General features: G+C 33.1%; 1 protein-coding gene across 2 annotated transcripts in view; it reads left to right on the top strand.

Moving 5' to 3' along the window:
- Window positions 1-17,315, top strand: part of LOC106464310 (neuroligin-4, X-linked-like) — a 145,527-nt gene that overhangs the window by 2,276 nt on the left and 125,936 nt on the right. Inside the window, exon 1 of one of the 2 annotated variants that reach the window (XM_022392554.1) lies at window positions 89-142. The exons of the other annotated variant lie outside the window; for it this stretch is intronic. Within the exon in view, the coding sequence (XP_022248262.1) occupies window positions 133-142 (10 nt within the window). The 5' untranslated portion in view covers window positions 89-132. Of the gene's footprint in view, window positions 1-88; window positions 143-17,315 lie in introns of those variants that run through there. 2 annotated transcript variants of the gene reach the window in all.

Genomic DNA, 17,315 nt, shown 5'->3' with positions numbered 1-17,315 from the left:
TTTTATCCTTAATTAAATCAAAATGCAATTTCTAATTGCTACAAGTTTCTACATCCATTTCCAGTGTTACAGGTATCAGTTTTCAAAAAAAAGTCCACTTTATGAAGAAAACTAAAGGGTAGCAAGAGTCTAATGATTTCAGGTAGCCTGCATTCATATGCATTTGCTTATACAAAATGAAATAAAATCTACTAATATTTGTATTCGTTACTTATGTATTTCTTTGTTTAGAGATATTCTCGCAAAACCACATAGTAATTTGTTTGTTTTCCTGTTAAGCACAATGGAACACTGGGCTATATGTTATGTACCTACCTCTCTCTTGCTCTTGATTGGGATCTGGGAAAGCCAGGTGCTGTGTAGACCTCTTCCCCCTTGTGCTTACCATTGGTATCGTTATAAGTTTTCAGACTTGCTGCTGAACCACTGGAGGGGGGGGGGTACTATCAGAGAGTTTTTAAACTACTCTATAATGCATGATTTCTGTGCGGTTTATCTGTAATACACCTTTTTCCAAAATTCTCCAGTTTTCATGTTTATTATTGACTGGACAAAGCATACTAAAAAATGTGTTGTAAGTTAACATGAATATCGTGTTATTTCAAATCAATACAAAGTGTGTTCTCCAAACATAGAATGCGTGAACAACAACACAAATGTTTATTGTAATGCTATAAACATACAAGTTTTATTAAAACATAAAGTATGGGCGTTTTTCAATTCAAAATTGCTTTTATGTAAATACGTTGTTACGTTGTCAATTCCCATTTTCATTATGTATATGCACATTGTATAAAACACAACGTTTTGTTTTCTTACCCAAAAATGATTATGATATTTTTTTAACTTGAATTTGTGTCGTAAGCATTCAAACACAAGACGTGTGTTCTACAGAACACAATTTGTGTTGCTTTTAACATGACGATTTTAGTGTGCAGTTGCCTTACACACACAAAACAATTTCACATTGATAGTAGAATCAACTGGTCATATCAATACAGTCATAAAAGAGTATATACGGTGCAACAAATTACAAGAAACATAATATCCTATGGATTTCTATCATGTGTTATTTACTCAAAACGCTATCAACGTTTACTGTTTTATTCAACAACGTTCCATTTTTTGGTACAAATAGCATGTTGTTAAATAAATATGTTGTGTAATCTACCTGCAGAATTTAATTTCTATCACGCTATAGTTTTATTATCTTGTTCGTCTAAGCAGATATTAAATTAAAAGACAAAAAGCAACAAAAGCCTTAAGCCTCTTAACAATTTACTGGAACTTAAAAACAATTTTGCCCATTTTATTGAAAAAAACTTCGATAAAAAAATACAGTTTTTAAACGTATTTTACGTCTCATTCAAACCGGTGCTTTCTCAGCAAATGAATAATTATCTTATGTGGGGCTTGAGTTGGCCTTGTGGTATAGCTGGTGAGCCGGGTTCGAGTGCGTGCGATTCCACAAAATATTCCCCGGTCGTTCAGCTGTTAATGCCTTATAAGAGAGACAACCAATATTTTAGTGTGTATGAGAGGTGGTAAGTTCTGCTGACCGGTTGCCTTCCTTGGGTCAGTAGATTAGAACTAGAACCTCCGGCAGATAGCCTTAATAGCTTTACCATAACTCTATTATGTAATATGAATATCTATTATTCGGTAGACCTGCATGACAAATGACACAAAATCACGATGTCCCGCATCCCCGTGACGGCAACGAAGTGCATTTCCTAGTGGTATATAACATTATAGATGTATCTTATTGATAAATATAAAGTTAATCGTACTACAATAGGCAAATTATAAACAGTTAAGCTGCAAACTTCACCTCCAAAAACGTAGCCTTTGCCCCTGTCTTGATTTAAGCCTACCGTTTTGATTACTATGTACACGCTTTTTCAAAAGCAGTTGATTTCACATGTTTATATATTGTGTACAAAGATATTCACAGAAGCATGAGCAAATGTTTGGATGTATATTTTTCTTTATTACAAACTGAATATCAGAATATTTAAACTAACAATATTAAGAATAAATTTGTTTGTTTAATCGCATAACTATACAAAATATCATCTACGCTGTGCATATCGAACTCCGATATTTAGCATTATAAGTCTTCAAGATTACCACTAAGCCACCGGGAGAAGGGATTGAAGGATCACTAAGTGTAATGACTGACATTTACTATCAATAAATTTTCATTGTAAGTAATCTGACATCGTAAAAATACAATACACTCAGCAATAAAATACATTTTATTTTAAGTACTCAGTCAGTACTAACTAACCAAGTAAATTAATATATTTTTGGTTTATTTATCATTTATCATCCATTATAGACCATATACATATTTGTATTTGATTTCTAATTTTCATATTTTTCATTCAATTTTGCAGTCTCTTACAGGAAATATGTACATGCAGACGATTGGCTTTTAAACATGTTTATTGACTTTAAAATTATTTCAATAAAAGGATCGAATGAGCCAGAAAGACCGACATATTGAGCAACAAATAAACTGAAAATGTAATTTGAAATCATGAAGCTAACTTAGGTTAACAAAGTATTCACAAATGTAAATTGTATCGGAAATTTATTTATGTCAAATACTACGCAAATGGGAAACCCAATATTCAACATTAACATGTACTAACGCACTAGAACTCCTAAGATTTATAACAAACACATTGACTGAAAACAAACAGAACTTGCTTTTTACGAGACCCCAAAAATTGCGTTTAAACCACGAGACGAATATGAAACTTAGTCAGAGTAATCTGAAATATTATATTTGGGCTTTTTTTCAGTAATTGGATACTTGTAATTTAAACTTTATTAGACGTTCAATCTATAACTAAGCGATATTAAATTTTACAGCATGAGGGGAAAAAATAGAAAATTCGAGAACTGAAGTATCTATGGAGTATATTTCATGAAATACAAATGAAATGTATCTTTCTTTCTCTCCACCTATCTAAACACATATACATACCATATTAGCACCAAATCTATGATTACTTTCCTAGTGTGTATTGGTACTGGCTTTCAGTCATTTAGGCTTTACTTCGGTCATTCATATGACTACGTCTACACATTGATACATATGGATGCTCCTATTTCTTTAAGAAAAATAATATCACTGAATCTATTTATGACAAATTATCCGAGTTATATATTTGCTTTTGACTGATTTTACCCTAGGTGTTAAGTAATGCGCAGTTATGTAACGGTGTATATTATAGGTAACACAGACAATATATTTTGGGTAAGGAGCAATCCAACAACAACAAAAAAAAACAGTCTATAAAAGGTACCGTTTTCAAACTTCTTTGACAAAAAGAAAGAAAAACATGCATCACAGAGATAATGAAGACTTGGAGAACAGAAGAGTGGAAGATGGTACACTCCAGTCATAATGCTTTTGTCTTTTAATCTTCATATAATTTTTTTTTAATAATTCAGGCTACAGAAACCCTTTTTATTTTATTTTTTTATAAACATGAGCGTTTTGTTAAGTTATGGATCTAATTATTAAGATGGTAAAAAGCTGCTCATTTATAAAGGTCCCTTTTTTCAACGTTTTCATAACCTGTCTAAAACTCTTCTCTCCTGTTGGATATTCTTTGTCCCTGTAATAGGATATTTTGGTAAACTTAATTAAGCTTCGAATAAATAGATTTTTAGATCAATAGCTTGCGCTTTTCACAACACATGAAAACTGCATATGAATATATGTATGCTGGTAATGCTACGTTTCTGTTTACAACTTACTGTATTCATTAAGTTAAATAAAGTTATCATGGTTACTCCTATCTCTACTGTAGTTAGTCATATTAGGTTTAATCATTGAATAATTAGGGGAAGTGCCCTATTATGTAAAACCTGAAACTTGTTTATTGTAGGTTATAGTTTAGCCTGACATCATCAGATACAACAGCTACATTGTTTATTTTCGTCTACTTACTTGATGTTTTTGATAACATTTTCACCAAAACATGTTTGTTTTTATTCTCCGTTAGTACTTACAAATGTGAGGCTGAGAAACGATTTTCAAAACATAAATTCTCACATTTTGTACTTGTTTTGGATTTGATATTTGTATACAAAAAGAGTAAATGAAGTATTCATCGACATACATAAAAAAGCTACTCCCAGAATTAGAAGGAAAGATATGATAAATTATTTTCAACCAAATGTCTGTTTGCTTTAAAAACATAAAGCTACACAATGGGATATCAGTAGGTATCGAAACACTGTTATCATGATAAGCTCACTGACTTGCCTCTAAACCATCAGGAGGCCAAATCAAATCAATAACGGCTTTGATATTAGAACTATATTTCTGAAGCATTATTTCTTCACTCAAAGTATACGTTTAATTTCATTGACACGTATTTCCGAACGCATCATAGAGATGCATACTTTATGCTCAACACGTTAAAGAAATATGTATCGGATTTCTATCACATCTTAAAGCGCACATTATTTTAAAATAGAAATTAAATAAAAAGTGTTTTTATAACCTAAAGGTGGAAAATGTATTTTTTATCAAATCTTATAAATACACATTATGGTATTCATATGTCTTATACATACTCATTAAATTTTGAAAACATCATATATATATGTTTTCAACAATGAAGCAAGTATTTTAAACACATTTTACAGGCACAAGTAAGACTGCAGAAGTCTTAAGGGTATAATTATATTTCAATCTATCTTAGGTATTTTTATTTGTTTGTTGAATTGCGCGCAAAGCTGCTCGAGGTCTATCTAGCTTATATTTAAGTTTGAGGTGAAAGACTAAACGGGAAGGCAGCTAGTCAACACCACAACACCACCCTACTGACAAATTTTGGGTTACTCTTGTCGGACCAAATACAGGGATTTTACCGTCATTCTTACAACAGCTCTCTAATGTTTTTTGGCGGTAAAAGGGAGTGAACAATGGAACCCTTAGATCCACAGTGGGGCATGCTAACCACTAGGCCCAAACTTAGAGGTGTATGTTCGACTTTGAACAATATGTTTTTGTTTGTTTGCTGAAAAAAAAACTATTCAATGGTTATCTGTTCTGTGTCTATCACGTTTATTGAAACCCAAGTTTTAGCATTATAAGCGTCATACTTACCGCTGAGTCACGGGGTGGGGGGTCGCATGTTTTGGACACATTTAAAGTATTCGATGACGAGGAACCCACTTTGAGACTAATAATGGCTGGAGACGGCTTGAATGGGTAATGAAGAAAAACTTTAATACAAGTTTAACATAACAGCAAATGTACAGCGTTTCGACAAGGTTTTGTCATCATCAGGTGATGAGGACAATACCTTGTCGAAACATTGTACATTTGCTGTTATGTTAAACATCTAAAGTATACAAACTATGGTCTGAACATTCCACAGAAAATGAGGATGTACTACTTGGAAGACAAGTATTTAGGCCTTCATAAAGTATACAAACTATGGTCTGAACATTCCACAGAAAATGAGGATGTACTACTTGGAAGACAAGTATTTAGGCCTTCATTTTATTACTCTAGATTCTTAATTTTTCTCTTGTTTTTTTAAAGCAGTGCTTGTTTTGTTTGTTGTTAAACACAAACCACCATACAGGGTTATCTGTGCTGTGCACACCACGAATATCGAAACCAAATGTTTAGCGTTACAAGCTTTCGGACTGTCACTGTTTAGGAGCTTTAGCGGAAAGCCACACAATGTCCACCGTGGGGAATCTAACCCCAGATTTTAGAGTTGTAAGTCCATAATGTTACCGCCGACCTCCATAAGAACAAGTTACTTTACAAAACAATAACATACTTTTATGTAGAGATTCATGAATCAGTCAATTGGTTATTAAAGTTTTCATGACTGATTTATGCGATAGGTCAACGTTTATTTTTTTCCAATTGCTTGTTTCTTTAAATGTCATATTTCGACAGCATATTCACCAATAGCGTGCTCCGACAATTTCCAAGTTAAAAATACACGCTTCCTAGGCATTTTCCTATTACATTGATCATTTTAAATGACCAGAGTCATGTTTGTGATCAGAAAAATCCTTTAAAGCCTTGCCACTAGAAAAGGGACCATTTCAAATGGTTCACTATTTGTTATATATCTAGTTAAAATACTAATGCATATGGAAAAATCAAATTTGATCAATGAGTTTATTAATAAAGTAAAAGTCACACTACACAATGGTTCAGACAATCAGATATTCACAGAAAAAAACAGTTCAGCTATTTCTAAGAGTTTTCTTTTTGAAATTTGGGATATTACGAAGATGTTTTTCGACTACTTGCGCCACGAATTGCCTTTGCTCTTCATTTTTCGTTATGGTGTTTGCAAAGTCTCAACCGCTATTTCAGAAAGATCGTTTACCACTTTGGCATGGTGAACAAACGTGGCAGCTTCCTAGAAATCACCATCAGTTGTCCATTGTGTTGGTGGCAAGCATAACCCGTCAATGTCAATACCAAGAAGGTTGAATAGAAGCTAAAATTTTCTGCAATCAAAAATACCAATTTATTCGATGAAGCTGTTGAAAAAACTTTATTCATTTCTCCAATGGTTTCTAGTCATTAACCTTGACCAGTTGACGAGCAGTTTGCTTCTTCTCAGATTTTGACACCAAATTGGAGAAGAGCGCAAAAAAGTGCGACTTGTTCCTTTAAGCACCAGAGGCAGTAATGGCTGCTCCTGCTAGTGTTAGATCAATTCTGTTGTATATATTCATAGCTGAAGATCATTGGAAGGTATGTCAGCAGCAGAAACTGCTAACCAAGCTTTACATAGAAGAGCCCCCCCCCCCCAGTGACACAGTGATATGTCTGCAGACTTACAACGCTAGAAACCGGGTTTCGATACTTATGGTGGACAGAACACAGATAGCCCATAGTGTAGCTTTGTGCTTAACTTCAAACAGATATAAACACATAGAAGAGAGCAATAAACAAGTAGATGCAACTTGTTCATTTTACCTTCATCATACCTCAGATGATGATCACCAGATGCGTACATCTTTGCACTGTAACTCACAGTTGCTATCCAACGGACTGTATACAGTGCAGTATATGAGGTGGGTTTTCTGCTAGAAAACTAACATCAACTCGACAATCGTCGCGAGGCAGAAAGTCTAGCGAGGTACTTAGTTTCAGATAAAGTCAATCTTTCTCGGAGAAAGTTAATAATAACTTGCTGCTGACATTTAAATCGACGATCAGAGATATGCAATGTTTATCGTTCCTCAAGAATTCCCCAAAATTTCTTAAACTCTTTGAACTCAAGGTTGTTCGGACTGGAAATGTTGCACCAAACATTTCCTACCAAACTGCACACAAAATTATTTCGATAATGTAATGAAGACACGCAAAGTAAATATTTTGTTGTTAAGGAAATTTTCTAGCTGCATAGAATCACCACTCTTCCATCCAGAGGTCGAAGCTGTAGTATCGAAAACAACAATAGAGTTTTCTATTTTCCACTGGTTTGAACCAGCATTTTTTCTCTTTGTGATCTGGCATTCCTACTTTCTCCTCATCTCCTGGAACAATTTTTCCGTTACAGTACAATGTTGCGTACTTTGATGAAATATAAGAGGTTTTGTAGCAATGGCACCTTACATTCGATTATCGTTTATTTATTTATTGCTGCCGTCCTTGAACTCAATTTAGAAACAGTCACATTATCTAAATCAATCCCACGTTCTGGAACGATTGCAGTCATGAATGCTATTCTTTGGCCTGCAATTTGATTTCAGCAACTTGCCATTGTTGAAATGTTTAGACTTCTGAATGGATTGCTTGGAAGCTCCAAAGTAACAGTTACTTTTCTCTTGAATGTAATGTTTTTAGGTTTAGCACCAGAGTAAGATGTGCATGCAAAATCATCATCTTCAGATTGTGTATCTGGACTCTCTGTTGAACTTACTGATTCGGGATTCGAGTTTTCTGGATTTATACTGACAGTTACTACAAGACTTTGCTTTCTTTATTCTTCAGACCTTTTTCTCATCAAATAATAATTCTTTTTCATCATCTTATTTTCTTTTTACTTGCTGTGTGCTTTGTCTTCTGGTCCTAAAGACATCTTTTTCTGATTTTGTAAGGCTATCAGAAATTCGAAATATTATTTCTTTCTGTTCCTGATTTCGGAATCGGTAAGTTTTATTTTCTTCTGACCATCTTGGTGTGCAACAGAAAAGTAATTTTGTATTTCTTCAACAAACAATTTTTCTTCGCTTCATTTGATTTACACCCTTTCTTCTTCTACAGTTCCTGTAACCTTCATAATGATTCAAGATCTTAGCTTTGATTTTCTCATTTCATTAAGTAGCTATTCCTGTTTTATTCCATTAGCTTTGAATTTCAAGTACGATTCTGTCTGCAACTGCACCATTAAAGTTGACGTGTTTTTTATGCTGCATTGGTCCAGCTTTTGAATATAATAACAGGCAGCCGTTGGACGTTTCTCTTTGTAGTAATTCTGAAACCTGAGAGTTCAGGTGCAGGTTCTCTTGCTAACCGTATATCCTGATCTTTCCTCAAAACAGGTCGATCCATTATTCATCAAACAATCTGAATAAACAAGATTCAATGAATATTATGGTAGTGAACTCAAATTATACGTTCAAAATTTAAATAATACATTAAACATCTGCATTAAAACTTTAAAATTCAATAAAAAGTAATGCAACTTCTCATTTTCTATTAATTAAAATAAAAATGGTAATAATTACAAAATTCCAAATTTTACTTTGGCATCTTCATTTCGGCTGAAAATGAATATGTTATAATAAAATGAGTAGTGGAATGGGAAAATGTACAGATAGTATGCCTTTGAACAACCTTTTTTTTTTTGTAACTGCTAAATATTTAGAGCTCTCTATTCACCTGGAACGTGTATGTTTTTCTTCTTCATTAGTACATACACGTATGAAGTTGAGAAACGTTTTCAAAACACAAAGGCTTACATTCCGTACTTATTTTAGGATTGGGTATTTGTATAAAAAGAGTAAATTAAGTATTCATCGATATACATAAAGAAGCTACTTCCAAAATTAGAAGGTAAAGATATGATAAATTGTTTTTCAACCAAATGTTTGTTTGCTTTAAAAACATAAAGCTACACAATGGGCTATCAGTGCTCTGCCCACTCGGGTATCGAAATATTTTTATCATTATAAGCTCATTGACTTACCACTAACTCACCAGGGGCATAACCAAATGAATAACGATGTTGATATTAGAGCTGTATTTTTATAATATTATTTGTCCACTCAAAGTAAATGATTCGTTTCATTGACAATAAATATATCATTAGCTACAACCATGAAAAACGAGCACTTTGAAATTCAAAATTATAATAATTAAAAGCCGTCTGAAACAGCTTGTCTGAAATAGTCACATTTGGCAACTATTTGGGATTATGGGAGATCCTGTCTCATTACTCAGTTAAATTCAACACCGTGCTCTTTGATATCTCATGATCGATTCATATGTTGATGTACACTAAAGGTGTTTTATAGACTTTAGACTCAATTTATTGCGGATTAATCAACTATATATATTGTTGCTGTTTTTTTATTTTTTGTTCTTCACGTTTATTCTACTACAATCACAGTACTGTGATACAGGAAATGTTCCTACATCAGGTCGAAGTGTGTTCTGATTTTACTGGCGAAAGATTGTACAACAGGTTCAAATAGCACATTAACGCACCATCAACGCTATATCTGAACAACCATCGTAACAACTATATTCAACGAGTTGAATTACGCGCGTTGTTCATCTCTAGCTTTCTAAACACGAACTCGCCAGTTATTATTACAAGCATGAAACTTTGGCTCAGTGGTGTTGCTACAATTTCCAAATATCTTTAAAATTACCAAATGAGCTGTACGGTCATTTGTCAGGCTAAAGTAAGTTCTCGCGGCTCTAAGTTGAACTCATGAAGATCGTTCCTTACCGTTTGTTTACTCTGATCACTCAAGTTATTGTTCTGAAGTCCTCGAGCAGCGAATAGTTATCATTCTTAGCTACAATTTTATACAGGTTGCGGTCCCTTACGTGGAATAATTGATTATCTATGATCTTGACACTTTAATAGTTTTAAAAACCAGCTGTCTTAGAGTGCGACCACCACTAAGACTATTATTGCACTAAAATAAGTCGCCACTTGTCTCTACGTCTCCCTGGCTTTCAACGTTTGAACATTTATGATACTTTGTACTTCTGTCAAAAAAACAACAACACACGCACAAATATACTCCTTGTAATAATGTCACCAAAGTATACGGAAAGAATAATCACAATTTAAGCAGTAATTAAACCAAAATCTTAGTGAATAATTAAATCTGAATATTAAATGAGGATACTGTCTTTCTGAGGCGGAAAGCATATGTAAAACGTACCAAAATAACAGCATATATTAAATAAGTAAAAACCATACAACTAATGATATATCGATTTTGATAATCACGTTTATTTATATTTTTTAGTTGTTTTTTTGTATGTTTGTTAAGTGCTAAATTCAGCCTTATTTGGTTTTAAGTATTTATTTCAAGAAATATATATTTAATGTCACTGAAACGTCTAGTTTCGAAATTATGTAAAGCTTTGGCTCCAAAGACTACCTTTAATTGTATCTGAACTACTAATTTTAGAGTTTTTAAGGCTTCAATAATATGGAATGCCTTTATCCATATTCTAGTGTGAGAGATATAAATGTCTTTAAGTTCAAGTAATATCTTTAACTTCTCCAACCTTTAAGATTTCGAATTTAATTCCTTTGGTTTCAAAATAATAAAACCCTTTATTTCATGCAACCATCCAATGTTAAATTTTATAAGGCTTCAACCGTACTGAATATTTTAATATCATCAAAACGTCCTAAGTTCGAGTTTTTGTAAAGCTTTGTTTTTAAGGCGTATCTTTAATAAGGTCCAAATTTCTGGCGTTGGCATGTGCAGACTTTTCTTGAAAGCGTAAAATTTAATATTCAGTCAGCATCTTGTGTAAGATAGAAATTAATAAGGCTTCAATCTGAAAGGACATTTTTGACGTCATTAAAACATCCAGTATTAGAGTTTTTACAAGTCTTTGACCTCTCATAATTTCTTTAATATCTTACAAGCGAGTACGCTTTATAAATCTATGACTGCTGAGACACTTTACACTTTATAGAATTGTGTAAGACTTTTAACTCAAGGAACATTTCTTCTGATATAACTGGAAATAATGACAAAAGTTTCAGTTTCTGACATATACTATCTCTATACAAGTTAGGACATCACTTTGTATTGGAAAACATTGTTTCTAACAAATTGAAATATGGCGCAATGCTCGAGTTATTTCATATTTTCTTTGTTTGTTTTAAACTTTTAACAGTAGATACTGCAATAACAGAACAAGAATAAAACATAACATTCTGCCCTCATCTTGTTTGCTTCTGATATCATCTAGTAAGTCCTTGATATTTGTTGACATATCTACAAGATAAACATTACTAAGCAGATTTGGTATGATAAAGTATCGTTGTATGTTACTTTCTATTAAAACATTAAAAACAGTGAAGTGACGTCACTGTGTGTGTGAAAATCTGCTATTTCTGTATAAGCAGAGAAGAGATGTTAAAGAATTAAGACAGCGCAGAAGCGTTTAAGAAAAGAAAACAATTGTCCTAAATAGCTAGTATACATTTTATTGATTCTGTCCCCTCTTCATCAGCATGCTCATGCGTTCAGTGTTATTAGGATTCACTTTTTGGGGCTTGCACCAGTTTTCTCTAGACAAGCGAAGGGTGTGTAGTTAGTAAGACAAATGGAATCTGTGCTGAAATCAATAAATCTCTAGCAAAACGGAAATCAATGATTTAAATCTCTATTGGGTGGACTAAAACTCTAAAGTGCCAGCCAGCATCAATAACTCTCAATTCCTGGTTTTGGTAGAACCAGAGTCTTGACATGTGAGGCAAAGTTGGATGGTTTTTATCATTAAGCCTTTTTACGCACTTCACAGATATATCTAACAAATCAAGTAGAGGTGCGTTAGAAATTATTCATTAGTCACTACAATGTCTATATGGAAAATATGATATTTGCAAAATTAAACATAACATTCAATAGTAATCTTTCAGAAAACAATGCTAGAACTAAAGTAATTGACATCCAAGAAAAATAAGATATTTTTCTTTAATGTTTCAAAACCTTCTTATTTTTGCGATGAAAACTGATGTTATATTTCGATCTTTAAAATCGTCAAGTAGGCAACTTTTAGTGTGTTGAAGTATTCTGATTTATCTGACACTTTGTGACTTTTATAGTTTAGTTCTAACGCTCTGAACATTCGAGGGTATGTCGGAAGAGTGTCATAATGTCCTAACACCTATCCAAACAAATCATAGAAGTTGGTGATCAAACGGTCGTTTCTTGTTTTGGTTACTAAAGTACATTGAGAGTAGTATTCTAAAGTAGAAATATTCTTTTTTTTTACCACAGAATGAAATTTACAGCAGAGCAATATCTATAAGTTGCTTGTTTTTTTAAGTTTTAGTATAATTATAATTTATATACGCCTGACTTCAAGTAAACTAATCTCCACCAATTGTTAAGTGGCTTACTTTCTCTATGAAATCCAATTACACCACGACAAGTAAAGTAAAGATAAAGTAATGCTACCACTGGTGTTTAAATAGTGCATCAATTAAATACAGGATCTACTAAAGCGTCCTCGTTTGTCAGGATTTGCAGATGAAGATCGTGTCAAACTATGATTGAGTGATTTTAAGAATTATTTTTTTTGAATTTTGGGAGGAAGCGGTACAAACTCTTGTATACCAGAGGAAGCCGTACAAACTCTCGTATACCATATCATTCATTTTCTACACTCTTGTTAAGAATTAGAACTCACATTGGTAATCCTAGTCTCTCCAAGTATTTCTAAGATGATAAAATCTCTATAACCCGAGCGCTTTCGAAAGGTGGACTTTTCTTCTTCAGGGACAAACTGGGAATCTCTCCAAGTATTTTGTATTGTATTGACAAAAGGTTTGTGAGCCTAGTAAGTCTGTATAATACCAATCTCGATCTTTGTCATTTATTCCAAGTATTGTAATTTATAAAGAAAGAATTACCAGTCTGTGAATATTTTGTGGTAATACTTTCCGCAGATGGTCGTTCGATGAAATATGGGCGACTTTTAGGCTGGTTATCTGTTTCTGTATTCAGGGAAATATTGATACCTTTTCCAAATGAACATATCTATATGTGCTGAACAAGCTATTTGTTTGTTATTGTAAAAATGAATTTCAACGAAGTTTTTATTCCATACGCAATAATGTTACCGAAGCAAAGTCGAATATTCTTAAAATGCGCACATTCCTTCTTAATATATAATCAGAATAACTGGAAAATAGCCTATTATTTGTAAAGCGCATTCTAAAATCTTCTTCTTTTCAAAAATATTTGAATTAGAAATTCTGAGTCGAACAATGTTATCACACTTAAAATATTTCAAAGAATATACAGCACAAAAATCTGAAATAGAATCATGATTTCACGTTTACTTATCACATCTGCTAAGCAAGCTTCTCATTGAATTCATGACCTCTAGTGTCGATAAATTTATGAATAACAACATTTTAAATAATAAATCAAATTTCTTAAAAAGCATAATAATTCTTTAGAAAGATTACTTAGTCCATTCCCTACAACTAGCTTATGTTAATTACGTCTAGCTTTGTAGTTTACTCTCAAAACATTGATATGATACTCTCAGTCTTATATATGCATATTATTACTTTAGAACGAATCTCTCTTTCTTAATTTGGAGTATTCCATTACTTCTGGCATGATTAAGAACCTGTAATAAAGATCATAATAAATATCTGTAATATTGGTGTTAATGAGTTCTATACCTTTGAACATATTGATTTGAAGTTATAAACTCAAAATGACTCCAAGAATAACGTTTACTCTATTATTTCCAATGTATAGAGTTAAATGGTAAAATTCGGAGATCGGTCCCGGCAGTGGTCACAACGCACATAGTCTTTTGTACAGCTATGCGCTCAAACGAACCAACTTATGAAAACACAAAAACTGGCAAACTAACTGCTTCTAGTAAATATTATATATGTATCATTAAAGACAAAATAAACCCAATTTGAACTTATAATACTAAAAATCGTTTTTTGATACCCGGAGTGGGGAAAGCACAAATAGCATATTGTGTGACTTTCTGATTTACAACAAACAAACCCTTTTAATCCTGGATTACTTCAGAATCTTTTCACGGTCATAAAGCGGCCATGTATCTACTAAGTTGGCAATATATTCTTTGAGGTAAATAAATACGTAGAGTTTTGTGACTTATTGGATTATAATGTCTCACCAAGTGTTATATCTTGAATATTACTGTTGTATTTGTAATATTTTCAAACAAACCCCAAACTCTAGCGCTTTCGAATATCTTGCAATTCTTCTTCAGGAGAATTAAGGGTTATGTTTAATAAGTGTGATGAAATATATAGGCACGGATGTCGATGTCACATAAATCGGATGTTTAATGTGAGTTGGCCTTGAGAGCAAGCCAATCATAACCTAGAGTTGTTTGTGTCCGATTTAGTTTTGTGCCAAAGGGGTGTATAAAGTTCGTAAAAGACTTTTGTGTGATAATAGTTACAAGAATTGTTAACTAATTTCAATAACGATAGCAATAAAATAAACAGTAGAAATAAAATTAAAATTAAATAACGGCAAAAGGCGGTGGGAAATAGAGAAAATAATAATGTAGCTCAATATATAGGAAATCAAACCAGAAATTTAAGGAAGAATAATACTAGTAATGTAAAGTAAGTTTAATCATGAATTTAGTTTTGAAAATCTTTTCAGAGACGTGCGAAGGTCAACAACCCTGGGATAGAGATTGATACCATTTGGCGTTACAATATTTAATTGTGCTATCCAATAAGCTTCTTTAGTTCCCCTGTTTCTGTTAGATGTAAATCTTATCGCTATACAGATAAGTTTAATGTCTTCAAGAGAGTGTCCAGGCATGTTAAAATGTTTTGCGACCGGAAGTTCTTTGTTTGTTTTGATTGTTGATTTGTGGTTTTTAAAACATTCCATTATAGCTGTTTTGGTTTGACCTACATATTGGAAATTGCATTTTCGACATTGGATTAAGTAAATAACATATATTGTAGAACAGGTTATGGAATTGGGGATTTTCAACTGCTTTTGTTTGTCTTTATCGGAAAATTTGTCCGTTTCCTCCATGAACTTACAGGTTTGACATCGCTTGCTATTGCAAGGTTGACTTCCACCTGGTGTCGGCTTAAAGTTTACTGGTGTATTCGATTGTTAATAACTGTCAATATTTTAAAGTATGTAACACTGCAACCAAAAGTCTAATATTAGTTATAAAAACCTCGGACTCGCCGTATATCAAATTGAAAATAAGCGAAAATTAGCTTTAGATTAAGAAAATGTCGTAGTAGCGTATACTTCAAAATAATTTTATATTTTGGCAAAACTTGTGTTAGAAAAAAATGTATCTGAAAAAATCATTTCTTATGAGCACAAAATGTTCTAAAAACTTGTTACAAAACAAAATAACTAAGAAATTATATATTATAATCAATGGGAAAGACAAAAAAACAAAACAAAAAAAACGCTGTACAATTATGTATCTTAATCTCCATAATAATAGAGTAGAGCAGGACAAATTAACAGAACTAATTTCAAAAAGCTAAATAACATTTTTACTTCGATCTGAAATTGCTTAACAATGCAGAAGTCTGAAGTTAACCTTGTATGGCTCATCTCGTAATAAATGTTAATAAGAAACCCGATTACAGTTACAGAAAGAAAATACTTATTAACAGAACAGATGCGCGTTTTTTGTACTGTAACTCTTAGGTTTTAATCTAAATACTGTAGCTTAGAAACAATGACATAATTTCACAGTTGAATAGTAGGGTGAACGAAAAGTTATCACAGAAAGTCTCATGTAAAATTTAAGAAATGTGCCTTATAATTGAAGTTTATATTGCTTGGATCATATATATATATATTATGTATAATATTCCTCTACATGTGTATTTACATATAAATGTTTGCATGTTACTTTGTTTGATCCGTTTGTATTGCTAATTTACTGATAATTTACGTTGTAGTAGAACATCCACACATTTACTTTGTGATTAGGTCGTCAAAAAATTAATGTCGCATTTTGGAACACTTTTATTAACCACCCTTCAAAAAACGTACATCAGTGTATAATAGTTAAACGGACCACCTAAACATCACGTTAGTGTAGCCTATATAATGTGTAAAGTTTAGTATACTCTAATTCCTTATAGCGATGGCACACGACGAGACGCATTCGGCATGTAATGCTGTTTGAATACAAGAAGGGAAACAACGCCTCTGTAGCCACATAGAATATCAAAGAAGTTTATGGAAATGTTTTGAACGTTCGTAAGTGTCAAAGATGGTTCAGCAAATTTCGTTCAGTGACTTTAGCTTTAAAAACTGTGATGGCACCAACCGACATGTTGAAATTGATATTGATGCTCTGATGACGCTTGATGAGTCTAACCCAAGACAACACACACTCGTGAAATGGCCCTCAAATTGCATGTCTCTCATGAAACAATACCTAAACATCTAAGGAATATGGGGAAACTCTATAAAGAAGGTGTTTGGGTGCCTCACAAACTCTCCGATGATCATCGTTTCTAACGTGTGAACGTTGCTTCGTCTCTTCTGGTGCGTGAACCCTTTCTGGACAGAATTGTCGTTGGTGATGAAAAATGGATTCTCTATGCGAAAATTAAACGCCAAAAACAATGGCTCGGTCCTAGACAAAAACCACTTCCGACTCCAAAACCTGGAAGTCATCCGCAGAAAGTAATGCTTTGTATTTGGCAGGATATCAAACGAGTAATTCATTTCGAACTCCTCAATTCACAGCGAACTGTCGATGCAGAGATCTACAGTCAGCAACTGGAACGTTTAAATCAACCCCTTCATAAGAAATGCCCTTCACTTGTCAATCAGAAAAGTGTTCTTCTTCTCTACGACAATGCACGTCCACATGTGGCACGTTTGACGCTACACGGGATTATGGAGTTGGGTTGGCAAGTTCTCCCCCATCCACCATATTCTCCAGGTATGGCACCTACAGATTACCATATTTTTCGTTCGCTGCAACACCTTCTTATTGGGAAGACGTATAGAAATGTGGAAGGTGTTAAAGAGGAAATGGACATGTTTTTTGCTTCAAAGCCAAGTGATTTCTTTAATCA

The sequence above is a fragment of the Limulus polyphemus genome, unplaced genomic scaffold, assembly GCF_000517525.1.
Source record: "Limulus polyphemus unplaced genomic scaffold, Limulus_polyphemus-2.1.2 Scaffold59, whole genome shotgun sequence".
NCBI lineage: Eukaryota > Metazoa > Arthropoda > Merostomata > Xiphosura > Limulidae > Limulus > Limulus polyphemus.
This window is presented reverse-complemented; position numbering and strand designations above follow the sequence as displayed.